This window comes from Leptonotus elevatus, chromosome 5, assembly GCF_054856555.1.
Source record: "Leptonotus elevatus isolate MCC_2025b chromosome 5, RoL_Lele_1.0, whole genome shotgun sequence".
Taxonomy (NCBI): Eukaryota; Metazoa; Chordata; class Actinopteri; order Syngnathiformes; family Syngnathidae; genus Leptonotus; species Leptonotus elevatus.
In genome coordinates, this window is record NC_141243.1 from 7,307,855 (window position 1) to 7,333,994 (window position 26,140).

Here is a 26,140-nt window from a genome sequence, read left to right on the forward strand (position 1 = left end):
AAGGACAACAACACGGAGCTCGAAAATCAAACCATAGCTGTGCTGATATGCAAATGAGCGGCTCCCGCTGAATGCATGCGTATTCATTATTCATAAATGACTCCTGTTTATGCAAATTGCGGTGCGCGGAAACACGGGCGGGGTGTTGAGTGGCGACGTTTCAAGTGTCAGTGATCAAGAGCTGCCATGCTCTTCAATAAATGCACGTTTTGTGCAAACGGACTTTGACAATAAATAGTGGATTGTAAAGTGCTGTGCACTGTTTTTTCCCCCCTTTAGTGCAATGTATAGTACAATCCGTATTACAGCGACATTCTATTTCATGTATGTATTTTATTTTTCATCCTTCATTGTGAAAATGTTTATTACACAAACGCAAAATAGTTCAGTGTTTCGATCCAGACAGCAAAACCTACAAAAAAAAATGTAGCGCGCAGTCCAGCAAAGATTACGGTAGCGTCATCAGCAAGCGACGACGCGGTGTGACGTCCGCACGTGCGACCAGTCGTTTTTTGAGATTCACCGACGCAAACAAGCTGCTATCCAGCATTAACGGTAAATAATTCCCCCCCTTTTTAGTAACAAATATTAGGTAGACTTACTGGGAGCCGACGTAGCATGCACGACAACCGTCGTTAGCCGCTGCTTACACGCGAACGTAAAGTAAGTATACGCAACAGCTATTTTTTGATCACTGGTAAATATCAGCCAGAAAATAAAATGGATGGTTGTTATATCTGTAAAACGTGTCTCTGAGAACAGCCAACAAAAGATAAATCACCTTCTGTGACGTCTTCTCTTGCAGCCATGTTCCACGACAGCTCACAAATAAAATACTGGACGTTTAACAGCGAAGGCGAGTTGGAACAGTTGAGATTTGAAGCCAACCAGAAGTTCAGGAAGAAGTTAAGAGAAAATGGGAAGGTCAATATCAGTAACAATACCACAAATCCAAATGAACTTTGCGCACCTTGACTTGACACCACTTCTTTATGTGTTATTCCACAGCACGTTTTAAACGAGTCCCTGTTCCTGGACCAGCACGAAGAAGAGGTTCTCTTCAGAAACTACGAGAGGAGGCTGTTAGACTTCTGCAATGTGTTCAAGCCTGCAATGCCCAAGTCTGTTATCGTATGTATTTGAAGTTTTATCAAAACAGTGTACCTGTTCTTACTTACCTGCTATCAAAAATGGGAGATTATAGTAACATCACTTTGAGGAACTGAAAAGAAGACAAGTCAATTCTATTGCGGCACAATGTGGTAGTACACCGAAGGCGGCCAACTAAATTCAGATTTGCCTGATACTATAAAAACTTTAAAAACATGAATTAAAAATCAGTAGTGAGAGGTTCACTAAAAAACTAAACTAAACTAGTTCCTGTCGCGTATTTTGTATGCAGGGCACGGCCGTCATGTACTTCAGAAGATTCTACATGAACAACTCTCTAATGGAGTACCACCCAAGGATTATCATGTGAGTACAAGTGTTCACAGAAATCGGAAGTACCAAACGGCACAGAGGAATGGTTTGTTACAGTGACGGAAGAATACGTCGTCACATGGCACAAGCTCAGTTACCAGTACATAAACTGTACTCTTCAATGGATTGTTTTGAAAAATATTGACTTATAGGTGATCGACTATGGCGTCTTTTGACTTTGATCAAATTTGGGTTATGCGAGTTCTTACACCACGAGGGTGACATTTTTGCAAAGCTTCGAAGCGAGACGGTTTTATCATTTCTTATGTCCTTTTCTTTTCCTCTGTGCTTTCAGGCTGACGTGCGCATATCTCGCCTGCAAGGTGGAAGAGTTCAACGTATCCATCAGCCAGTTTGTGGGCAACCTCGCGGAACAGAGTCCGGCTGACCAGGAGCGGGATTCGGAGCAGATTCTCGAGTACGAGCTGCTGCTTGTCCAACAGCTCAACTTCCATTTGGTGGTCCACAACCCTTACAGACCTCTGGAAGGGTTGCTGATTGACCTCAAGGTGGGCCGACACTCAGATACAAAACTGCTTGAAAATATATTACAATCTTAAGAACTGAAGTTTTTTTTTTTTCTTCGCTCCCACTGAATTTGGTCTTTTGGAATTTTCGCAACAATTTCCTTACTGTAAATCTGTCCGTAAATTGTTCTTTGTGCCATCCACGCATCACGTTTCTCCCTCTCCAGACCAGATATCCTACCCTGGAGAATCCAGAGTCCCTGAGGAAGAATGTGGATGACTTTCTAGCATATGCGGCCATGACAGACGCAGGGCTGCTCTTTTCCCCCTCACAGATTGCGCTAACCGCCATCTTGAGCAGCGCCTCAAGAGCTGGCCTCAACATAGAGAGGTAGGCCGCGGAACGGCTTTTGGTTCTTCGCATCAGGAAAGATCGATAGGCAATCGTGTTTTTGTTCCCTAGTTACCTGACGGAATGCTTGGGACTGAAGGGTGAGAAAGAAACCCTGTCCAAGATGTACGACTCCATGAGACGTGAGTAAGCCGCCACCAGATGGCGATGTTGCGTTCTCTGCAAGACTGTGGACTTGCAACGCTTCTTCTGCCCCCCCACTTTGTAGGGATCAAAAGCCTCCTGAAACGATACGAACTTCCAAAACCTGATGAGGTGAATGCTTGCAAGCAGAAGCTGGCAAGGATCCATGCGGAATTTGGTTCAAGTTCAAACAAGTAAGGATCATCCTGATGTACTTCCTTAGTCTATATTTGCATCAGGTTGTGATTTTTACAGTTTTAAGTTGACAACCTTGTGCGGCCGAGTGAACCACTCTCTGTTCGCGTCATGTCACAACAGTTGATTTTATTTTTTTGCCAGGTTGTCGTATCTAAGATGCAAAAAGGTTCAGTATCAGGTAGAAAAATAAAAAGGAACACATCATCGAGCTTATGAAATAACAAGAAAGTACAGTACAACGCACCACGTTGCCGCCACGACTTCCGTGCGCGGTGGCACAGCTGACCGCGTTGGTTTTGGCTCACCCGTTGACGCTCGGCGAGGTCTGTAGTACCGTTACGTGCGCACCTTGAGCTGCGTGACATTAGGACAAGGAGGCCAAGACAGACTACGACCAGCACAGTGTCCGGGGGTGTGGGGTTGGGAAACGTTCAAAGTTCCTAGAAACTGCTGTGGGATGACCCTAACATGGCGTGATCACTTGTGTGGAAGAGAACGGTCGAGATGTGGGGGGGGGGGGGGGGGGGGGGGAGATTGCAGATGAAGCTGGGTACATGCATACTGATGTTTGTAAAGAACGGTGAGGCCAAGTCTCGGTTTAAAACTATTTCAAATGTGACTGAAAAGTTAACTGTCAAACTATGAAGAAAAAATATTTACATCAGATAATATATGGCGGGATTAGGACAGTGATTTTCAAATTGTAGTACGAGTGCTCCCTCTAGTGGTACTTAGATTATATGTGCAAACTATATGATGTTAGCGGGTTACTAATTTTAACAGTACAATAAATTCAAGCAAAGCGTATTCAACTTTTAAGTGTTTTTTCTTTTTAGCATACAATTTCTCACAGCGGGTTTCAGTATGCGTGTACCCTGCTTACGTGAAAGCTTTTCGATCAAATCCCGGCCTTGAGTTGGGAAGAGCAGCGTTTATGCAGCAGGATTAACACATGCACAAGACAGGTTACACGCACACACGCTCGCATTTCCTAATCAAGACTACCTTTTCTGCTGTTGAGCTACGTCATACAAACAAAACACATTTGGATTCTCTATTCACAAAGCAGCATATAAAAAAAAAAGTAACAAGTGTCATGGGGTGGGTGGTGTGTAGAAAGGGGACTTAAGGCTTGTGTAGTCAAATTTCCCTGATGACTGCAGATGATGCTACTTTCAGTGCTTTGGTCGCCCCCCCGCCGCTCACCCCCCCATATGTCCACATCCATGTTAGGGAGTTCATACAGTTCTGCAGCTGACTGTAGCTCAGGTCCATCATCAATCGTTCCGAGACTTGTGTCTAAAGCATATTTGGGAAAGGCTTTGGAAGGACAACGTTCACATATGTAGCAAATGTGTTTCCACCCACCCCCTGCTCTCAATAGGGGGCAGCCATATTGCATTTGAACTATGGAGATAGTAGGCCACGTGCTGAGAAATAACTCGAGGCCCGGACAAGGCCTCGCTCTTTCTGGCCGGCACTTTGACTCATGTGCGATTCCACGGAATTCACATGACTTGGATGGCGGCTGCCAGCGACATGATGGTGCACTCTGCCCTGGAAGATAAAGTAGACATGTTGGGAAAGGTACACGTTGTCAATAAGTAGTGCAGCGATTCCCAACCAGCGTCATGGAAAATGATCCGATTGCACTTCATTGAGTTCAAAAATGAATCACAACAAATAATCTAAAGTAAGGTTCAATAAAGGTTGGAAAACACTGCATCTTGTGAATGTACTTACTTGAGATGGAGTGATATGGGGTGGGAGGAACAACTACTCCTAATGAAAACTATCTAAAGTTGCATCAATGAAAATGGAAGGTGGTTGGTCACAACATTGATCATAGAGCTCAACAAGTCCAGCATACTTAAGTCTCTTTTTTGTGTGTGCGCGCGGCAGCAAACGCAAGCGGGGATACGAGGAGGAAGGCCACGTAGCGAAAGAGCTGCGAATACAAGAGGTGAGATCATGTTTACGCTTCAGATTCCAAATCTGCTTTTTGTCTTTAACGATGTTGTTTTTAATCACAGGAGGAGTGGACTGATGAAGATCTCATGTGACCGTTCTTCCTCTTAAGTGACCAATCTGCAATCGTGACATAAAATGCATTCAGTATAAATGGTTTGTTTTCATTGTGCGTGACAAATAAAATTTATTTTTATATATCGTGTCTTCAATACGCCAAAGAATAAGCCCATCCACTACTTTACAAAAACTGTTTAATAAGTGCATGCATGTCTGATACAGTCTGTACTATTTTCCAAAAAAATCTGCTGTAAACATTTTGCATCATATTTGGATTCTGGGATTATGCGTTTTGCCGGGATTGCAAAATTTCGAGGTGGGGGAAAAAAAAAAGCTTAACCAAACAATCAAAACAGTTGATACAATCTGAGGACGAAAAAAAAATCCGCTCATCTCTCTTATACACACACTCATGATTCCAGCAAGAGAATTTATTCTTATATAAAATAACCAGACTTTTTCTCAAAAGACTTCAATCTAAAAAAAAAAAAGTGAACAAAACAAATGTAAAAGAACCATGCTCGCTCGCTTCAGCACTTTGCCTATATTGTCACAAACTTGAATTGAAGTCAGTCACTGCTTACAGTATAAAAGCATCCTCGCTCGCAATCCAGTAAAAAAAAAAAAAAACTAGCTTCTTCATGTCAGTTTCCTCATATGAAGCGGGAGGAAAGGGGGGGGGGGTACACTTTGGCAATTTGTGCTAGAGAAGCATGGCTGGTACGGAGAAAAACCTTTCACAATCCAAATATTGTCCCTTATGTGCAAGGGAAATGAATGTACCCAAAGTTGGAATCATTCACACAGTTCCAAAAAGTTTTTTCCTGTGCAGGCAGCTGTCAGTGACTGGTGCCAGTTTAGTACTGCATTGGTTGTACTCAGCTGTTGTTGCATAGCTCTCATGGTGAATGGGACAACATGGAAGGGGATGGGCGGGGCTATTGGACGACGACATGATGAGGCGTGGGTGGTGGTGGATGGGGTTGCCATGGAGATGAGGGTAGAACATGCGAGGTCTCCCCAGTGCGGCACCCCCAGTGGAGGAGACTTGTCGTAAGGTAAGGGAGATGGAAGTGAAGTAGGATGTGGGGGGGTGGGGAAGGGGGGTACTACCTGTTGCTGTTGGACATGGCATACTGAGCCTGCTTCTGTTGGAGGAGCTCCGTGATGGCCAGCAGCTTTTTTAACACATGCTGACATGAAAGACAGAAAGTGACACCAGTTAACATCCAGTAAATCAGTGTCTTCCTGACTACATTTCGCACAGCATATACGTTCATTTCAGTATATAACTCGTTTGCTCCCAAAAACATATAAAAACGTTTTATTTTAAATATTGCCATGGTCCCAAAACGTATTTAGACGTTTTTTTTAATGCTAGAGCATACAGAAGGCTTCGAAGCAGCCTCTGACCTGAAGAGGTCGCTTAAAGGAATGGCAGTTATTACAAAAAAGGCTAGCATGTGGCAGCAGAGTATAAGAGATCAACCAGGGCCATGTTGCAACGAGCGCTTTTCCACAGTGTTTTCAACAGGTTTGTGGATAAAGATGAAACTTAGCTATATTCTAATGTTAATTGCTGGAAAACGGAAACTGAAATATAAAGTTTTTCCTGATGAAATAGTAGGTTCCATGTTTTTATAGCAATAGAACACAATATTCTGTTGACCTTGCAAAATCAGTCAAAATCCAGTAAAAGAGCCGGGAGCAAAGGGGGTTGCTTCAGTGAAAATGGCTGGGAGTGAATGAGATACTTAACACCAGGGCTGAAGAATTAATCAAATTCTAATTGACATCACAATGAAGTAAAATGCAGTTTTCAAATTGCAAACACTAAAATTCTGGAAGATGCATAATTTGCGCTAAAACCTGTCACAATTTTTTATAACCCAAATCTATATATACACTACCGATCAGTCCACATGTGTGGGTGTTATTTTTGCACATGATTGAAAATCTATTCTCAAGTGTTGAAAATCAAAACGTGACATTTTGTGGGTCTCCTGAAAAGTGACCGCTTTGGAGAGTGTCGTTGGAAAACAGACGACCGTCTTCGCCCATCTCTCTCTCACCTGCTGAGCTCCCCTCTCGTTACTGAGCGTCCGAAGCTCGTCTGAGTGCGCGGCGCACAGCTCGTGCAATGCAGCCAGGTCACGGGACATATCTGTCCTAAAGTGCTCTGTGGTTTCAGGAAGATCACGAACATTCTGCAAACAAAGTCCAAATGCAACTTATGAAATTCGACTTGCTTAAGTGTGCTATTCCCCGCTCATGAGAGATGTTCACTGTATTTTCAAAAATCCCCCCATCTAAACTGCCTATGGACATTTACCAGAAACGCTTTGTGTGCAACCCAAGCCTTGACATTGATCACACAAAAATGGTACTCACCCCCAACTCATCCAGAAACATGATCATCCTATGCTTATTGTTTTTGATAAAAGGATTCACGCCCTCCATGTAAGGCTCCTGTGTGAAGAAGAAAAAAAAAAAGACACATTGTCAAGACGATCACATAATCACATTCCAGGAAAAGACGTCTCATACCTTAGCACCGAATTCTACCAGGTTGGCAAGATTCTGAACCGACTTTGCCACCAGTGTGAGGGTCCTGCCGGCTGTCGAAGATGGAGGGTCTGCAAGAGGATACGTTTGATATTTATCAGCATTTTTACAATCATTTGTTGGGGTTACAATTAAAGTACATTCTATTTCATTGAGAGGCACTTTGGATGGCAGCTCACCAGCAATGATGTTGAACATTCTCGGATTGAGGATTGCAGGACCGATGAGTCTTAGAAAGACGAACCCACTGGAAGACGAAAAAATGGGATAGGGACATACATTAAAAGCAAAACAACAGGATAGGCTAGCTTTGAAATGAAAAATATGTGTCAATTCTTAATTTTTCCACCAATCAATAAAGTGAGATAAGGTTAGTGCCTCTATCAGATGTACAGTATTCTTTTCTTCTTCTGTGTTCAGCAAATAACAGCATGTTTCCAGTTCAGCGAGGCAAGAAAGCAGCAAAGAAGCTTACTTTCAAATTGTCATCAGCGATAACATAAAAATAAGAAAGCATTTCGTATGTTTTTGTGTTTACCTCACAACTCTGGTCCTCATGGTGGTATTCGCTGGCCATTTCTGCTGCACGGATTTTTGCAAACAGCCATAAATGAATCTTAGCGTCCTGCAACAATAAGAATAACAGCTTTATTGGACTCCCTTGGCAAAATGGTTGCACTTTCTATAAAGACATTTGTGTGCTTACGGCGGTAGGATCTCAGCAGCCATGAAGATCTTTTCGACCAGTTCTGACAGGATATTGAGGAGGTGAGCCAGGTTGAGGTTGACGTCCTCATTCTTTTCCAGTTTGGAGGGGTTCAACTTGAAAACAGACGGAAACCATGAAATTGTCATGGCATGCTACAGAAACGGCAACACATCTAGAAATTGTATTTTGTATATGCGTAGCTTGTAAAATTAACGTGTGTGGATGGAGGCATTTCGGTATAAAGTTCATTTGACAAAATTCGACAGATTGTTTTTGCAATTATTACAGTACTCTTTCTAAAGTGAATATTCTTTCTAAGTAAGACTTGAAAATAAGTTGAAAACCTCTGCATCCTGCCGTCATTGTGCCATACTAGTGTGAACTGCAAAAATATAATGTTTATTATATTATATACTCCCCGGTGACTTCATTAGGTATGCGTGGAACAAGCTAATAAGAGTAGCAGCATCATAAAAAAAAAAAAAAGACACTAATGCTCAGTTCACTGAAACAACCAGAGTTATTCATTTAACGTGTTTATTATTGTGGTTGTAGTTGACGCAGGAAAAAAGGAGCTTATAAGTAAATAAGCAAGTTTGCTGTACCTCACAGGACTGTTTACTCTCCATAATCTTCAGAATGGTGTCCTTCAGAGCATGATGGACGAAGGGCGTGGCCGTGGCCTTCATGTACTGCTCCATCAATGTGCTGGCCAGAGTGGTCGCCCGGAACAACGTTGTGGCTTCATCTGTCCACAAGCAGAAAGAGTTAGCTCACAATAAATGATGTTCTCCAAGCAGTCATTTCTGTGCTCAATTGCTTTAAAACAATCTCCTGGCTTATGCCGTTGCAGAGTCTTGACATGCACGCTTTGAGGTTACGAACAGCGCACAATGAGCTAATTTGCAAAGCAGCATGATAATACATCATGTCGAAAAGTAGCAGTTTAACTTTTTTTCCCCACTTTTGTTAACAAGAGTATGAAAACTTTTTTATTTATTTAAATAATCTTTTATTTTATTTTGAAAGAAAAGATTATTAAAAATTAGGGGCGTAATTAATCGCATGACTTCAATATTTAACTCAACATTAATTACAAATTTTCTATCTGTTGTAAATTTACATTTAAAAAAATTCTAGGTTTTCATACTCTTGCTAACAAAAGTGAAAACAAATGTTAAACTAATAGAAAGAGTTCAAATGAATTTTGGACGTCTATAGCCGTCAATGGCAGTGAATGAGTTAACATGGAAGTCAACCCCCAAATTTTTTTGACAGTAATATGTTCTATGCAGCCCCACTAATCTAAATACGGTAATATAGTTAATATTGCATTAGTGGAATATGAGTTAAAACAGCAAAATCCAGCATGTTATAAATATAAGCTTCAGAAAACAGGTGAGCCGTGATTGGTTGTTGCCTGAGCAACTGTGATGTCATCTTCAGTCGACAGGAAGTGGCAAAATGTTCGCCCCCTGTAATGGGTAAAAACGGCTGGATTTTACGTCATAACTCATATTCCACAAATGCAATATTAATCAGAATGTCATGTTTGGACTAGTGAGGTCACATATGGTATATTATTGTCAAGAAATGTTTATGACTGACATCCCCTTTAACTCATTCACTGCCATTGACGGCTATTGACGTCAAAAAGTCATTTTAACTATTTCAATTAGTTAAAAAAAAAAATCCACTTTTGTTAACAAGAGTATGAAAACCTAGAATTTTTTTAAATGTACATTTACAACAGATATAAAATTTGTGATTAATCTTGAGTTAACCATTGAAGTCATGCGACTAATTACAATAAAAAAATGTAATCGCTTGACGTGATAAAAAAAAAAAAGACTACTAAAAATGAGGGGCGTCAGGCGATGAAATGTTTTTATCGTAATTAATCACATGAATTCACTAGTTAGCTCACGATTAATCACAAATTTTATATCTGTTCTGAATGTACAATAAAAAAATATATATTTTATCGTGAATTTTTGACATCTATAGCCGTCAATGGCAGTGATTAGCCTTCAACTGAGTGAGTCTACTCCTTATTTTTTGACAAATGGCCATAAATCGGGTCACTCGTATCTGAGTAAAATGAGTTCACAGGCGTGGTCTTGTAAATCAAGATGCCACCGCACCACAGTCGCAAAGGTTAGTGACAGACTCTGGCATTTTGGTACGACAACTGTACACAGCATTTTCCACTTCCATTTAATTCTCTTACCCTCCATGCTAATCTCTCGGTCATTGAGAGTGATGAGAAGAGGGGCTTCAGCCTTTTCGTGTCTGAAGATCCTCAGGAGGAGGCTTGCCAGTAAGGTGCGGTCCTGGCCACACACGTGGGCCAGAGCGTAGATGACATGGAACTCTTTCTGCAGTATCATCTACGTGAGGACACACAAGCATGCGGTCATTGTGGACAGTGTATGGACCAGTCAGCGTGAATGGCAGCGGAGCGGACCTCTTTAAACTCGCTGTACTCCTCTTCGGGCATGATCTTCTCCATTGAGTATCGCGCGCGCACACGTAAAGAGCCCGGCTCGATGCCCTTCAGAGGCACGTGGGAGCTGAGAGGGAACCACTCGTCAATCATCTGGCCCTTTTGCAGACGGCTTAGCTGGCAACGCATGAATACTAGTAGTGGCGGGGGAGGGGGTTACGTCGAAGGAAAGAAGAACCAAAGCAGGAAATGTCAGAAAGATGAGAAAACAACATTTGCTAATAAAACACACAGATGCACATACAGATGTCACTTTCTTTGCTCTTTTTCGTTTTGTTGCTCAGGCTGATCTCAAATCTGTTGATTTCACTCGAGAGGTCACTAGAAACAGACAAAAGAAAACGTTGAATTTAGTAAGCAAGAAGAAGAAACTCCGATGTGAAGCGTAAAGGAGGCTCACTCAAAAATGAACTCCTCCGTGAAGACGGGGTTCGGCCCCTCTCTTGGGTGCGTTTTGGCCACCTGGACGTTGTTCAGGTAGATGTTACAGTAAGGGTTGGTGAAATACTTCACCGGCAGCTTATGGGCCTCCTCCACATACAGCACCAGGCTGCTCACCTAAAACACAAGCGAGCAGTTCGGGCTTGAAACAGACATAGATTTGCACTGATTTTGTTCCCCAAATAAGAAAATAAAGTCAGATGACCTCATTAACAATGCATTTGGAAACATGTTTATATAACAACCTCCCCCATTCTATGCACTGAAGATGAGCAAAGACACATAAGCATCTTCTTTATTGCTGAAGTAAAAAACCGAAATCGTGACATGCATGCATTTGTGCATACCTGTCTCAACCTTTTGTTGGAGGTGGGCTGAGTTGTCTTCCTTAAGTTACTACAGAACGTCTGAAGGCATTTCATCCAATCCTGGAAAGAACAAGCACGAAAAAGTTAAAACAACTCTAGTAAACTTTGTCCCAAGAAAATAATAGAATATTTTAGCACTGCAAGTCCTTGAAGACATGGACGACTTGAGCCTTTTATTACCTGCGCCTGCTCCGGAACCTCCCCGGCAAAGTAGAAAATGTATTGTTCCTCACTAAAGTGCTGGACAACAATCTGGAAACAGTGTGGCCTGAAATTGAGCAATAAAAAAAGAAAAGAAAATAAGAACATTGTATTTCCCTCATACCTTCTCCAAACAGCCTCACTAAATCATGCCACAGAATAATATAGTAACACCTTACCTGCCAAAAAGGCTGTCGTGAACACCATACACGGAGCACACACTTAGGTCGATCAGACCTTTGGGTTTGGTGGCTCTTTTCTCACTCTCAAAGTAGATGAGCTGGGCATCGTTACCCTCCAGGATAAAGTACAAGTTCTTCCACCGTTTGCCTTTGCCTGGACGCATTCAAATGAGAGAAAATGAACCACAAAAGCAGGGAGATATAATGCGCGTGCCGGAGAAAATAATATTTGTGCGCCAAACCTTTGTTAAAGAGGATGTAGCCTTTCTTGACAATGTTTTTGTAGAACGCATCTTTGGGTTTTCGTCTGATTGTGTTGTAAATTTCTCTCCCATCCACCGTGTCGGTGATGACTTGCTCTTGGTGCTAATTGAGGACAAACACAAGGTGCGCTGTTATAACTATCGATCCGTTGAATGCATCCGAGATAAATGATGTTAAGATATGCCTTCAGTGCTTTTAATCTGTATAATGCAAAGATCGTTATTTTAAATAATGAAGCAAGATGCATATATAGAAAAACGGAGTTACATTTTTATTATTTGAAACAATCTAAACCCGTGTACCTACCTGTACTGAAACGGGATCTTTCAAGTTGTAACCCTCCACAATCTGCTCTTTCTTGTAATGGTCGATGATGTCGTCAACACTACCGAACGAGAGCGCAAATGAGACGCGCGTTCATAAACGTTTATATGGTGATTGTGAGCATGTGTCAATACAGACCTGTTATAGTACCTCCCTCCCATCATGTACTGGTTGTTGGGGGTGGGAGAGATCTTAAACCTTTGGATGTTTTCATTGGTGCGAAAAAAGAGGGAGTAGTCCCCAGGCGTGTTGTCTGATGGCCGCACGAGGAAACTGCACACTTGGCCAACTATGAGCATGAGCGGGAGAGAAAGGATGTTTAGTGGTCAAATCCATCTTTATATATTGAATTCAAAACTGCTTACACGGCAAGGAAGTTTTATTTTTTATTTTTTTTACTTTAGCATGTAAAAGTGAAAGAAGAGTGTTACCCGTCATCAACAGGTTGTAGGCTTCTGGTTTTGTGATCTTTCCATGATACCAACTGTGGAAGATCCAAAGTGAGTAGCATTAGTCAATCCGGCCATAAATGAACACCATAATAAACAATTTTTTTTTTTAATAATTAAAAAAAAAACACCTACATTTTCCCCTCATGTGGATCTTCTTCCCGACCCTAGAAATGCATCAATGGAAAGTTGTCAATATGCATCAACTGTCACATTATAATTGTACGTTTTGATCAGCCAACACCACTAAGCCATTTTTAATTAGTTTTAACCACGTGGTTGTTGCTGTCCTACTTAATAATGCATGATAAAAATAATGTTTAGAAGAGAACAAACCAGTGGTAAAAAAATACAACTAGCCACTGGATTTTAATGTTACTCAATATGGTGGTATTTTTGACAGCCAAGTATTTTTTTATATTAAATAAAATATAGTGTACTAAAAGTCAATATACTTACCACTTCCTCCACCAGATCCTCCACGATGAGGCCTTGCTCCTCCGTACGAACGTTCGTCACCCACATCCAGCCGTCGTCCAGTTCATTGTGAACGATGAACATGTCTCCCTTCAGGAAGCTACAGACACATTTGGTCAATATAGTTTCATGTTGTAGTTTCACTATGTGACATAAAATTGTGCGGGGTGTTATTTTAACTGACTCATCTCCATTAACCACGACACACTTCCTGGCATTTGTGATATTTTATAAACTAACCAGCAGGGGTCGGGCTTTGGCAACATTTGAGGTTTCGTATGGCTCAGTCATCCATCCGAACTGTATTTCATATGTTTATGCTACGTGTGTGATCAAATTATGAATGCTTACCTGATCTCATCAGTATCTGGCACTTTGGTGTATGGCAGTATGGCCCTTACTCTCCTCCTGTCCTCTACAGGCTAAGCAAAGAGACCAAAAAAAAAAAGAGACATAATTATAATTCTCACCTTCTGAACGTGACATTTATGTCTTTACGTCACATTTTCTTCATAACCATTATGTAAATTACTTAAATTGTTCTACTGAATATCAAGTGTATCGTAAATTATGTTTTACTTATATAATGTGAACAATATTTCAGTGATAAACTCATAGTCTAACCTCCGGAGGGGCAACAGGCCACTGCAGCTTTTCTCCTTTGAGCAGGCAAGACACGTAGCTGTAGTAACCAATTAGGTCTGATAAGGAAGAGAAGCGCCTCCCGCCTATGTAATAGTCCCCACACATGGCAATTATCCTGAAGCGGGAACACAAAACAATGAGAACAGTCAATAATTCAGTATGTGATCATCACAGAGTATAGAGTAATGTTGACCAGTTTGCTCATTTACGTAGGAAATGTGGTGGAAACAAATACTACGATCTACAATATAGGTGCATGGAGTGGATTTTTGCAATGGCAAATACATTCTATTAAATAGCAGCTAATTATTTGTTGTTGTTTTTTTTACTAGTCTGATTCATGGGCCATCCAAGCATATCAACCATTTGAAGTGTCGTGCAATTAATCTCATGTTCATAATTCCTTTAGAAGTTGCCTTTTGGCTTCCTGCAATGCTATGAGAAAAATACACAAAGTCAGCATACATTCTCCAAAGCACAAACGATAATCTCTCTCTCAGGTGGGAAACCCCAGTAAACCCCCACATATTTGTGGTTTGGCAATTGCAGATTAATTTGGTGAGAACCTATCCCCCATTATTGAATGAAAAATTCACCTATTTTTATCTGGCTAAAAATAAATTTGTGGTCAAGATGTTCAAATTTTGAGGTCTCTTATTTTTTCTTTTCCCAGCAGCACAAAAGTTGAAATTGATGTTTAAGTGTACGAAAATAAGTCATGAATCAACAATGTTGTTGTTGTTTTTGTTGTAACGTGCTAGCGCTAGTAGCTAGCGCCTTGGGGAACAAGCTAACTTGGTTTAAAAATAACCTGAGATTCTTCACCTCGAAAAGCTCACGAGGGAAAACCAACAGAAGTTAACCTTCCTCTTTTATTTTTTATTCACAGGCATCAAAGGAAAGAAGTTTAATAAATGTTCAGTTATTAGAAAAGGAAGGTCACTTTTATGCATAAATAATTGAAAAGATGAATACCTATAGAATTAGGTACAATAAACTAAAATATTCAAAACATACAGTTACTGTCATCTTGACAAACAATTATGCTTTATTTCACGGTAAACTTCAGTTTCGCGGTTTCCTAAAGGAAACCTATATGAATGCAAATGCAACAAAGTGCTAGTTGCATGTCAGAGTTTATTCATTTAATTCAAGGCGGCATCACTTGTGGTTTCCAAAATGACTGGTGGAAAATATGGTCGACAGATAAATATAGCATGACCTTTGTTGTTCACACTTGTTATTTACAATGTCAGACTTGCTTGCGCTACTGCATGGATAAAGCCAAACAACACACGGGATGATCAAAAACTTGCACGACAGTTCAAATGTGATCCCAGTAGAAATTTGTTTCACTGAAATGTATTCTTATTCAGTTGATTTTTGAGTTATTTGGTAGTTTGGTTAATTACTGTGAGTGCGACAGATTATTGGCCATTTCTGTTCTAAATTGATTGATTTTTGGACTACGAAATCGAAACACCCCAAAACAAAGTGCCACAAAGTGTCCATTGTGCATGTACGGAAACGTACCTGAAGTGGTTGACCACATTGGTCATGCTGAGGAAAGACAGGACAAAGGAACCGGGCCGGCGGTCACTCTCCCTGATGAGGTAGCTGCCATGGGTCCGGGCCTGGCGCAGCCGCTCCTCAGCAATGGTTCGGTCTAGCTTGCCATGGTACCACCTGGACAAACACGCATCAAAACAAGGTGATTTAGTGGCAATGGCTGCTAGTAGATTGTGTTTATGTACAGTCTGGACAAAATGATAACAATAATAATAATAATAAAACGGATTAAATCAGTGTATAAAAAATGCTAAGCTAGAAATAATAGTTTTGAAGAAAGTCAAGGGTTTCAAGACCATTTGCTTTTAGAACTCCTATTGAAATTTTCATCAGGTGAGGGCGAATCTTGTCATCTTTGCCCGACTGGGTAAAAAATGAACATGCCTTATCCAAATTTAGGCCACTCGGTGGAGGGAAAAACAGGAGAGCTAAAAGGGCTCCCATGTAGTCATGAACCTGCAAGTCTCTTTTTGAAAAGAAAGCGTGATGAAGCCAAGCCTGCTACCAAAGGAGAGCTTGCAGAGAGGAAGCCAGGAACAGGAAAGCGAAGTGTCTGTGAAAGGGGCTTTGGACGGATTTGTGTGATAAGAGTATTGAGGAGAGCGATTGAGTGCAGCTGGAGAGTTGCTACAAGCCGCATCGAGGATCCAAGACAACGGTGGGAAATAATGCTGAAGAAAGATATACGAGTGAAGAGGGAAAGAACCAAATGAAAGTGTCAGAAAGCGTAGCTCGGCACATCGTTTTATAAGCAAAGTAGTTTGGCTCCAATTATGACCGCATTATAAGGTTTAAGCACTTGCCGACCAAAATTGTGCACACACTACCCCACTATTAATTATACATATAACATTGCCACAAATTATACACTGTTCATGCTAGGCTAATTTAATTGCAGAACTAGAATTGTATTGCGATCTAAAACATTTTTAACAAAAATGGCTGTAAATTAAAAAAAAGTTCAAAAATTTTGCTCATTTTGAGCTGAATGTTTTTAAATTTGTATCTTCAATATAACAAGTTAGAACATAAAAAAACTATGTTAGTTACTGTGAATAAATATAAAGCACATGTGTAAACTGATTAATTTTGTGGCATAAATAAGAGTCACATGACAAATGGGCCACATCCACATAGACTTCTGCGATAACAACTCCTCAGCACATCATGATTGAGCTCAATGTGATATTGGCATAAAAACAGGAGTTCAAAACTATCAGAGACATTTTCACATGCCTCAATCACAACCCTAATACAGTAGAGTGTGAATTTACACAGGCTTGCCATTAGGGGTGTGCAAAAAAAATCGACTCTCATTTAGTATGATTCAGAATCGATTTTAAATGTCCCAAAATCGATTTTATTTAAATTATTTTATACGGTCTTGCCCTTGTTTGTGTGTGCCTTTATTGGGAGCACTGTTCATGTTGTACATGATTTGGCTACATAGGGGCAGTGTGGTTCCGCTCGTTCTGATACACTGTTAAGTTGTAGCCACATAGAAGCAAAAAGTGATGATCAAGTTATTCCAATAAAATTTGTTGTTTTTTGCAGTGTAGGATGTTAAGATGCTTCTCTGTATACATTCCTGAAGCGTTTTGTATGAATAGTCGTTCTTTTGAGTGATAAAAGTGCCACGAGTAGCGCGCTAATTAGCATTAGCGAGTTAGACTGGAGTAGATCATGACAATTCTTTGCATATCCATAAATTGAAGCAGAAATCATTGTCAATCAAATAATTTTCATTCTAAAATCGTTCTGAAGCGATAATCGAATCTGAATCGAATCGCAGACCCAAAAATCGGAATCGAATCGTGAGACAGTCAAAGATTCCCAGCCCTATTAGCCATGCTAGCACACAGGTTAGCAATGTGATCATGTCAGTTTGTATGTGTGCATCATTTGTGGTACTGTGATCATTTAGTCGCATGTAAACGCCCGTCCATAGATGATGCTGTAACTGGAGTTAAGATGTGTATATCATCTAAAGTTCAAAACTCAAATCTCATGTGATACGGTAGATCAAGCAGGCAAATAGGCGCTACCAACTTGAGGAATGCCCCGTCATGTCTGAACATGAAAAGCGAGCCGCACAGTGACATCCTGTTTCTCTGCATGACTGACACCCGACTCAGGGGAAGGTGTCCATTCTGCATTTTCACCACACTCGGCAAACAAAAGACTAATGAGGACCTTTTTAACATGAGAATTAAGTCTAAGCCTGGCGAAGGCAACATTTCCCCTTACATAAAGCCACCACTGCACCGTCACACAAAAATATGTGGAGTGGCCTACAGTGTCGCGTTATCATGAGGCAAGATTGAAAAGGCAGATCATTTGAGCGTTTCCTGTGAGCATGTTTGACTGACTGTCGGCTGTCAAGTAACGCATCGCTCAAGATTGTTGAAATTTGATTGTGTTGAAATAATAAGACTGCGGCCTCGGCCTAGATGCAGCAAGTTTGAATTGATCTCAAGATTGAAAATGGTGACTGAGATGTGATCCCTCATTGGGTAGTCTAAGGGAGCTAGACTATGAATTAATAATAATAAGTCTGTGGAAAATACTGTTTGCAAGTTGACGTGACCTAGAAAATATTTCAACTGTCTCACACTTTTAATACTTGAACAAGTATTATTATTCTATTTTAGGAAGAAAGAAAAAAACATGGCCCACTTTCTGTAACTTGCCACTCCATTGTCCCATAAGCAATTTAACAAATGTATCAAACACAATAGGCAATTTGCACCGTGTGAGTATTAAATCTGCACACCACTCATGAATGCGTATTTTGGGGATTACCGACAAGTTGTACGCTACGGCCTTAAAAGTGCTTAGGCAATTGTCAATAAATGGATTAACTGAAAACGGAATAGTTTACTTACATAATTAAACAAAACAAAAAAAAAGAAGCCAATGCTGTGATAAACTCATGCAGTTGTAATTATTTTAGGTCATCAAAAAACACATTTACTTAAATAGGCCAATTCCACACAGTGCAGACACAGACCTCATTATATGCAAAAAATAATAATAATTGCATTATTTGACCTTAATAATACCTCACTGGAGCTGCCAAAATTCATCGCGGGATAGAGCAGAAAAAGACAGAACTTGAACCCAAATTGTACCGTGAACTGATGAAATCAACAACGCACCGAATGCGGTGCGCATCCATTCATGTACCACTTTAAACACAATAGTTGAAGCCAAATTGGAATCTGGACTAGACCGAGTCAGCGGGCACGGTCAGGCAGCCCGCTTAGGAACTGAGGTATGGCTTGTTGATTTAATGGACGCCCCCACTTACGACGAGTTCGCCCTCTGCTGCATCTCCCTCCGCGGTGTCCCGCGGTCTCACAAGCCGTACCCGCGCTCCACCGACGCGGCTACCGCCCGGCCAACTGTGAGCGTTGACGTGGGACGCTGAGCCCAGGCAGCTTGAAATCCAAACAAGCCGCGATGATGCGATGCCGCTGTCGCCTTGATGCATTCATCGCCGTCAACATCCACAGAAATAGGACGAGGGCGCAAAGACTCAGACGAACGCCACTCGGGCATTTATTGTGACTAACGACGTCCGCCGCCCATTGGCGGCATGACGGGGTTAGATCGTTCCTATGAAGGCGAGTGATGTAAAGTGTAGCGCCGCAGTTGTTGCTCTTACTTATCCTCCTCCGACTTGCTGCCTTCTCCTCTTCCCTTGTTCTCCCTCATAAAAAGCCGCGAGCATGCAGCCGATTGGTTTCTGACTCAGTGGGACAGAAATGGTAGGGAGTGGCAATTTTGCACTCAGGCATCTGTATGAATACACATTTCGCTGCACATGGGCAGATAAGTCTTCATCACCGTCCCGTGACGCCCGTCGGTCTCGAGACAGTAATTAATATAAGCTTTGGCCCCGGCCTTGCCCCGAAACATCTAAAGACAACACAGTTCAAATGACATGGGTAGGTAGCAATAACCAGACGACTGACCACATACTTTTCATTATAGTCTGAATGGATGGCTTGTTAATGAGGTCTGCTCAGGTCATCTTTCGGTTTTCTGGTCCAAGGAGCAATAGCCAAAAACCCCAAAATTAAAATGTTATAGTAGGTATTATTTTGGGACAAGAACATTTTAAAAGGCAATGTCATTGTTTGTAACTGAGTCATGACACTTACCAACCAACTACTTTGCGTAGCTGCATAGACTAGTCATTCATTTACATTTAATTAAGACACACACTTATGTACTGTATTGTACTATGGATGAAAAAAAAAATGATGCACTCGTATCTTTTTGTTTATGCATTGCCAATGTATTTGCTTAGACTTGAACCAATCAATGCTCAAATATCAAGTGACCCGGACTCGGGTGCACAATGTGGTCAGGGCATCCGTACTTTATATGGCCTCTATTATCACAACGTTTGAGGCTAATGGAAAAGTGATATCAGTCCCACCCAAGCCAACCCCAGAAAGAAGCCTCTCCAATATAGTCTTGTCAAATGCAACTCTGAAACTCAATTGAGGATCCTGTTAAGGTTACAATGAACGAAAACAGGATGCTGGAGAGAAAAGGCAGGGCAGAATGGAGATTGGAAGGGCATGACAGGACATTGCATAATGCAATGACAACGTATGGAAACTACAGCATATAGGCGTTTCCCTCATCAATATGCAGCACATGGTTTCATATATGGGCAGGTGTTGCAAACTGGCAAGAGAGACCGGCGGGTCAGCTGCACGAAAATGTCAAATATCCCATGCTGATTTTGAAGTCCATAAAAACAAACTGTGCTCTTTTGAACCACACTACAAAGTTAAGGAATATTAGATGCAGTGAGCATCAGCAACTATGCAGTGAAAAGGACGTTTCCATATCCAGCTATGAAATCAGGTAACTCATTCACACTCCTGGCAATAATGTTTAAACCCACCGCGACAACTGTGGGAAACCCGTTCTGACTTAGGCAGCTTCTAATCTTCCTGGAAACTTGAAATCTACCACTCATTTCCCAGAGTTGTTTGTTTAAGCTCAGGCATTAAGCGCACACTTTTCTCCAGGCAGTAGCAATGAACTCTTGTGGGGCCGATTGTAGCTCGACTTTGTTAACCATCAGCGTGACATTCCAATTTATTGTATTCACCAAGTTTATGAATGGCACGTCGGGTGCAGAATGTGTTTATGAATGTCTCTCTCTCCCTCTCAGTCTCGGTCACTCATATTTTCACTCTTTCACTTTGTTCAATGTGCCGCGTGGAGCTTTCACGGTCAGTGTGCAACATGCAGCCAAGACCACTTCTATCGGGGCAAATATTTTCCGCAATATTTTACACTTCACGGGTTGCTAACTCAAAGGAATTGAACATCAGTCTTGGTCCCAATTACAGAAGACATACGGTCCATGGTGAGAAATGCTGCTACTGTAAGGGTGATAGAACAATTCTCTGTGGTCTGTTTAGAGTGTGGCATTCACAACAAATGTTCTCACATAAAGATTTTGTTACAGCTTCTATCATAGCTATCGGGTTTAACCCAACTGAGTATATTCCCTTTTTTGGAGTTGCATTTTCCGTGTCGAGGTAATGACCACACATCAATTTTGTCGCTAACCTGTTCTCTGGGTTCGATCATGTACCCTGACAAATATAGTGGGGAATTCCTTTAAAAATGTTTTTAAAAACAATAGCTTTGGGAACGTGGAAGAAAGCTGGAGAATCCATGAAAACCCCCAAGAACACAGAGATAACATACAAACTCCACACAAGAAGGTCTGAGTCCAAAAACGTTTAACTGTGACATGTTAAAAGTAACTGTTACTGGTGCTGCGTGAAAATGACATTTGAAAACAGAATGCATCGAATCGCAATATCAAATTCAACTTATCTCACGCTAATATCAATGACCCAGAAAAGAAGAGTCCATACGTGCATAAGTGAAACATGCGCGCCTGTATAAATGAATTGAACTGATTGAAGAAGCTGTTCAAAATACTAACATCTGTTAAATGTCTGAAATCAGCTTGAATAAAAATCTTTCTCAATCGAAAATCGATTCTGAATCGAATCGCACACCCAAAAATCTGAATCGTGAGACATTCAAAAATTCCCACCCCCACACTGCTGTGTACTCGCAAAACTGCCCCGTGAGTCGCGGCAGACTTAGACAGGTGTTCTATCACTACTTGATATTGGCGAGTACTCAAATGTAAGTACTTGTACTCTTCACTTGACTCGAGAAGACCAACATGTGAGCCATATTATCAGGGGCGACTTACCCATCAAAAGCAATGTTCTAACATAGTTGGTAGCCAAGGTTATTTTAGTTAACTAAACGAAAACACTAACTAAAATTCCAAAAACAATTTCGTTAACGAAATAAAATAAAAACGAAAATTCCTTTAAAAAAATGAAAGACTAACTGAAACTACATTTTATGTTTACAAAACTAACTAACAAAAATGATCTTTGGTAATACATTTAATGCATGAGCCTTTGGGGATTATTTTAAAGGTGATTTTAAGTAGATTTATTTTGATATTAACCGAAATAAGGACATTTGAATGTGTGTCACAAAAAAGTGACGTCATCTAGCAGCAGCCAATAGAAAATCACCTTCAGATGACGTTGCTCCCATGGTGTTTTTTTAAATATTGCGCACAAGTAATACACTTTTTTTTTTACTAAAACTAAGCATTTATGAAATAACTAAAACTAATACAAACTAACAGAACCACCTTGAAAACTCATTAAAACTAAGTACATTTAAAAACCAAAACGAAATAAAACCTAATTTAAATGAAAAATTCTAAAACTATAATAACCCTGGTGGTAGAGTCCCTACAAATGTAATGGAAAGCATGAACGTTAGCTTAGCATCGCCATAGGCATTAGGGGTGCACCGATCGATCAGCCTGCCGATTTATCGGCCCCGATTTCCTTAATTTTGGAAGCTCGGTGATCGGATGATCTCTTAAAAATAAACCGATCTTTTCTACCGATTTCATCTCCCCCCCTCAGAGGTCTGAAAAAGTCAGCCACTGTCCTGTTCTGCTGAGATTACTATTAGGATTTTCATTTTTATTTGAGAGAACTACTTCATGTGCAGTTTATCCTCCACCCCAAGCACCAATAAGGTACATTTAACTAACCTTTCCAACATTATCAATTTAAAAAATATATATATTAACAATTTTGTACTGTACTGGGCATTTTTAGGCCACAAAAAAGTATGGTGATGTATAGGGATGTAACGACAATATTGTGATATTGCGATATTAAACTGCCACAATATATCGCCGTCATCATGTCACGATATTAAAAGCAGCACATATGTTAAAAAAGTCGGGTTGATTTACATTTGTGCATTTCTAGCACCCTCTGGTGGCTAGTTGTTTAGTGCAGTTAAATTTTTAGAAGGCATGTTTTAAAATCCATGCTAATGGTCAGATGAAGGGGAACGTAATATGCTTGAGTCAATATGTGGAGGAACTCAATATGTGCTTGCATTAGCAAGTAAAAGCCTCAAAATATATATATTATATTTATAATATATATATATATATATATTTTCCATTGCTGTATTGGACAAAAGCACAATATTGTATTTATTTTTATGTTTGGATATCGTTACATCCCTAGTGATGTAACAGACAATCAGCTCTAGTGGCAATTAGTCCATTAAAGCAAGGTTCGACTGTAAATGTGTAATCCCTTTTTAAAGAGCCAACGATGAATTCTGTAAAAATCCAGATTTATTCTCATGTAAATTTTCCAGGTTTGAAAACCCCCCCGAAACCTTTTTTTGCCAACCAAAACTGTTCATTTGCACATATCATTGCACAACGATTGATTTCCCTGTTTATTGTACTCACTGGTTTGTGGGTGGTGCAGAGAGAGGGAACACCACCTCTTCCTCCTCATATTCCGGCCCATCTTGCAGGTCGCTTTCATCCATCGTGCCGCCGCAACCTGGAGGGGGAGGAAGAGGAGGCGGTAGTGGGGGGAAGTCGGTCACCCCGTCCGGGACTGAAGATGTGGGTGAAATCCGACAGGCCGGTGCCTCTGAAGTGGGAGAACCGCACATGCCGCCCACGTTCCCTGAGCTCGATCCTTGGAAAACGGAATGTCCACCTCCGCCACTCCCTGTCGCGGACAGGGCTGATCCGCTCGTATCCCCACTCGACACCGGGTAGATCATACTCGTGTCCGGGAGCGAGTCCGGAGATGTGTTTGAGTGTTGGCGGAGGGTTGGTGCGGGTTCCAAATCCGCTGCCCTTGCTCTGGTTGACCTGGGATAGCAAGGGAACGGGGCCGTCTCCGGGCCTCCTCCGCCAGTCCCCGTCGTGACCGAGCCCGTCTCCTCGCTACTGACCTCCGCTGCCATCGTTCCGGGAAAATTGTAGAGGGGAACAAGTCCAGAAGGGAGCCCGCCCTTCCCCTCGCTTGTTAGGACGCTCCGTCAGTGTTTGGGCTCCCGGGAAACAACAGCAAAAGTTGACCAAAACGCGTTGTAGCCTGTCAGCTAGCGTTAGCCCACAAGCTAACTGTGCTTATGGGCTGCAACTAGCACGCGTTAGCTTTACCTCGCATTCGCTCTCAAGCTGGATGGCTAGCAGGTCCGAGACACTTGATGATTTCTTTCGGTCTTCATTGTTTGCTGAGATTGAAGTTCACACCTGAAAAGCACATGTTGAACATTCCAAGTCTCAACGCCGCTTCTGCGCTCGGACCTCACCTTCGGCACTATGTTGTTTTATTGTCAGTGCTATATGTAATCCTCGTCTCTTTTTTTTTTTCTTTCTTTTTTTTTTTACCACTGTTGTTGTTTTCTTGCGTCCACTGTCCGGTCGTGGCGAGTGTTGCCCGCAAACGACCCGCTCCTGTCGCCTAAAGCCACGGCGCGGTGCGTTGTTCGGCGAACCCGAGCATATCGCTATGTCAAAGTAGACATTTCTTGCGTGCTCGGAGTTAAGTTTACGTTGATTTCCAGGTTTCTGGGCTGGTGGCTTACCCGCTTGCTCCTCGCTCGCTTTATCGCTCGCTCCCTCTCTCCTCCCTCGCCCACTCCCCTCCAGACGCCGAGCAGACAAAAGCAAGCGAGCACAGAGAGACACCGCTCCCCTTGATCCATGTTATCTGCAATCACTGGCAGGGCTGAACTGCATTAACACAGTCATTCGAGTTGTACCATTATGATTGTTTTTAGAATATAATTGGACGATATAGTTAACCAGAAAAAAAATGGTGTTGTATTGATGTAACTCCCCCCTCCCGCATCAACACTTAATTTTGTGTTATCTTCAACCTTCCCTATACCGGAAGTAAATGTAATTATACCGAAAGTGAATATAATTTGAATAGCAAATAAAATTGTCCACATTGTTATTCAGTTGGCCCTTGATTCCTTGAATGTCATTTAACTTCCAGGCGGTGACCCATTTTGGGCTTTTTGATGGTTCTGACCAAGCCATTTCAAAATAAAATACTGCCGACGGGTTAAATGTTGATCTTAGCAGTGATTTGTTCACTTGCAGAGATTCTTCCAGGCTGATTCGAAGCTTATACTGTGTCCATTGTCACGTGGACCGCTGTCCATCTCCGCATAGCAACTCCAGAGAATGAGAGAGAGAGAGAGAAAGAGGAAAAACATGTAATCAGATTACAGGTAAATTTATTAAAAATGGGGATTACTTGGAGTAATTACAATTTCTACGATGAGAGAGAGAGAGAGGGCGGGAGAGAGGGAGAAAGAGAGAGAGGGAGGGAGAGAGAGAAGAAGGGAGAGAGAGAGAGTAGACTACACATAAGTTTAAAATACCATTTTTTTCATAGAATTACGTACCTTCCCCATCTCACACGGGGAAAAATGATTTTCGAGCATACAAACAAACAAGCGCTACCGTCCATTTGATTGGAGCTAAGGCCTTTCTGCTGCTTTGCCCGTTAGTCACCATCCTCTGCCTGAATGTGACAGTGTTCTGCGGGTCCTCAAACTGAAGGTAATAAGATTTTGGGACAGGATGTGGATAATTGGTTTTCCCTGACTGAACAAAGAATCTCGAGAGTGAGCTTCACATGAGAATGAAAATATGAAAAGTGTTGCGTTTGACTCGAACAAATTAAATGCATTTATTAACATTTTGGAGTTATTTCTGTGCTGTAATTGCACATTGACAGCAAATGCTTTATTCGTAGTTTATCCACTTATGGGGGACACCAACCTGGTCAGTCATTGCTTTGGGATCGCATTCCACTCAATCCTCCATCGGGAGTCATGCCCCAGTTTATTCAATGAGTGTTCTGTTAGGTTGAGGTCAGGCTTGTTGGGTGGCATTTTTTTTTTTCCCGATTCGCAAATCCTGGAGGTCGTCTGATAAACACGACTCTCCGAGGGTGGATGAGGTCATCTTGGAGGATGGAATTAGGTGGCAGGATGTGAAGATCTCATTTCCGCATTGAGATTCCCTTTATTTTCACTTCATACTATAATGAGGCTCACATTTGTCAATACCATTTTCATGTGATATCATATAACGGACTGACAAGAAGCATTGCGGCAAGAAAGAAATCATCTTCGAGGCACACATTTGCTGAATGTTTTACTTTATGTTTACTATGAGCCTCCAGTGATTTTGTCTGTATTTGTGTGTATCTTTCTTGTATTTGTATCTAAGCAAGCACGCTTGAATAAAGAGGTCTTGTGGGTGACTTACTGCCAAGGAATGAAAATGATGTTAAGGA

General features: G+C 41.4%; 2 protein-coding genes across 5 annotated transcripts; one reads left to right on the top strand and one right to left on the bottom strand.

The window, feature by feature from the left end:
- Nucleotides 1-433: 433 nt before the first annotated feature.
- On the top strand, nucleotides 434-4,848 carry ccnh (cyclin H). 2 transcript variants are annotated; one of them, XM_086075405.1, is made up of 10 exons: nucleotides 434-555; nucleotides 806-924; nucleotides 1,009-1,131; nucleotides 1,403-1,476; nucleotides 1,778-1,991; nucleotides 2,177-2,340; nucleotides 2,413-2,483; nucleotides 2,570-2,678; nucleotides 4,585-4,645; nucleotides 4,716-4,848. In XM_086075405.1, the coding sequence occupies exons 2-10, from the start codon at nucleotides 808-810 to the stop codon at nucleotides 4,743-4,745; spliced, it is 963 nt and encodes a 320-aa protein (XP_085931531.1). In that variant the 5' UTR covers nucleotides 434-555; nucleotides 806-807; the 3' UTR covers nucleotides 4,746-4,848. The 2 variants fall into 2 exon arrangements, with proteins under 2 accessions (XP_085931531.1, XP_085931530.1); XM_086075404.1 differs by having other exon boundaries at nucleotides 456-663.
- On the bottom strand, nucleotides 2,783-24,456 carry rasa1a (RAS p21 protein activator (GTPase activating protein) 1a). 3 transcript variants are annotated; one of them, XM_086075402.1, is made up of 27 exons: nucleotides 24,135-24,456; nucleotides 23,272-24,075; nucleotides 15,375-15,527; nucleotides 13,821-13,956; nucleotides 13,548-13,618; nucleotides 13,179-13,296; nucleotides 12,855-12,886; nucleotides 12,702-12,754; nucleotides 12,409-12,559; nucleotides 12,253-12,331; nucleotides 11,925-12,048; nucleotides 11,680-11,836; nucleotides 11,480-11,567; nucleotides 11,279-11,359; nucleotides 10,891-11,048; nucleotides 10,735-10,811; nucleotides 10,452-10,624; nucleotides 10,215-10,374; nucleotides 8,590-8,732; nucleotides 7,982-8,097; nucleotides 7,814-7,900; nucleotides 7,455-7,522; nucleotides 7,258-7,346; nucleotides 7,102-7,179; nucleotides 6,783-6,917; nucleotides 5,824-5,903; nucleotides 2,783-4,239 (listed from the first exon to the last, which is right to left on the bottom strand). In XM_086075402.1, the coding sequence occupies exons 2-27, from the start codon at nucleotides 23,781-23,783 to the stop codon at nucleotides 4,191-4,193; spliced, it is 3,168 nt and encodes a 1,055-aa protein (XP_085931528.1). In that variant the 5' UTR covers nucleotides 23,784-24,075; nucleotides 24,135-24,456; the 3' UTR covers nucleotides 2,783-4,190. The 3 variants fall into 3 exon arrangements, with proteins under 3 accessions (XP_085931528.1, XP_085931527.1, XP_085931529.1); XM_086075401.1 differs by having other exon boundaries at nucleotides 23,272-24,456; XM_086075403.1 differs by lacking the exons at nucleotides 23,272-24,075; nucleotides 24,135-24,456 and adding an exon at nucleotides 18,721-19,099.
- Nucleotides 24,457-26,140: the final 1,684 nt, after the last annotated feature.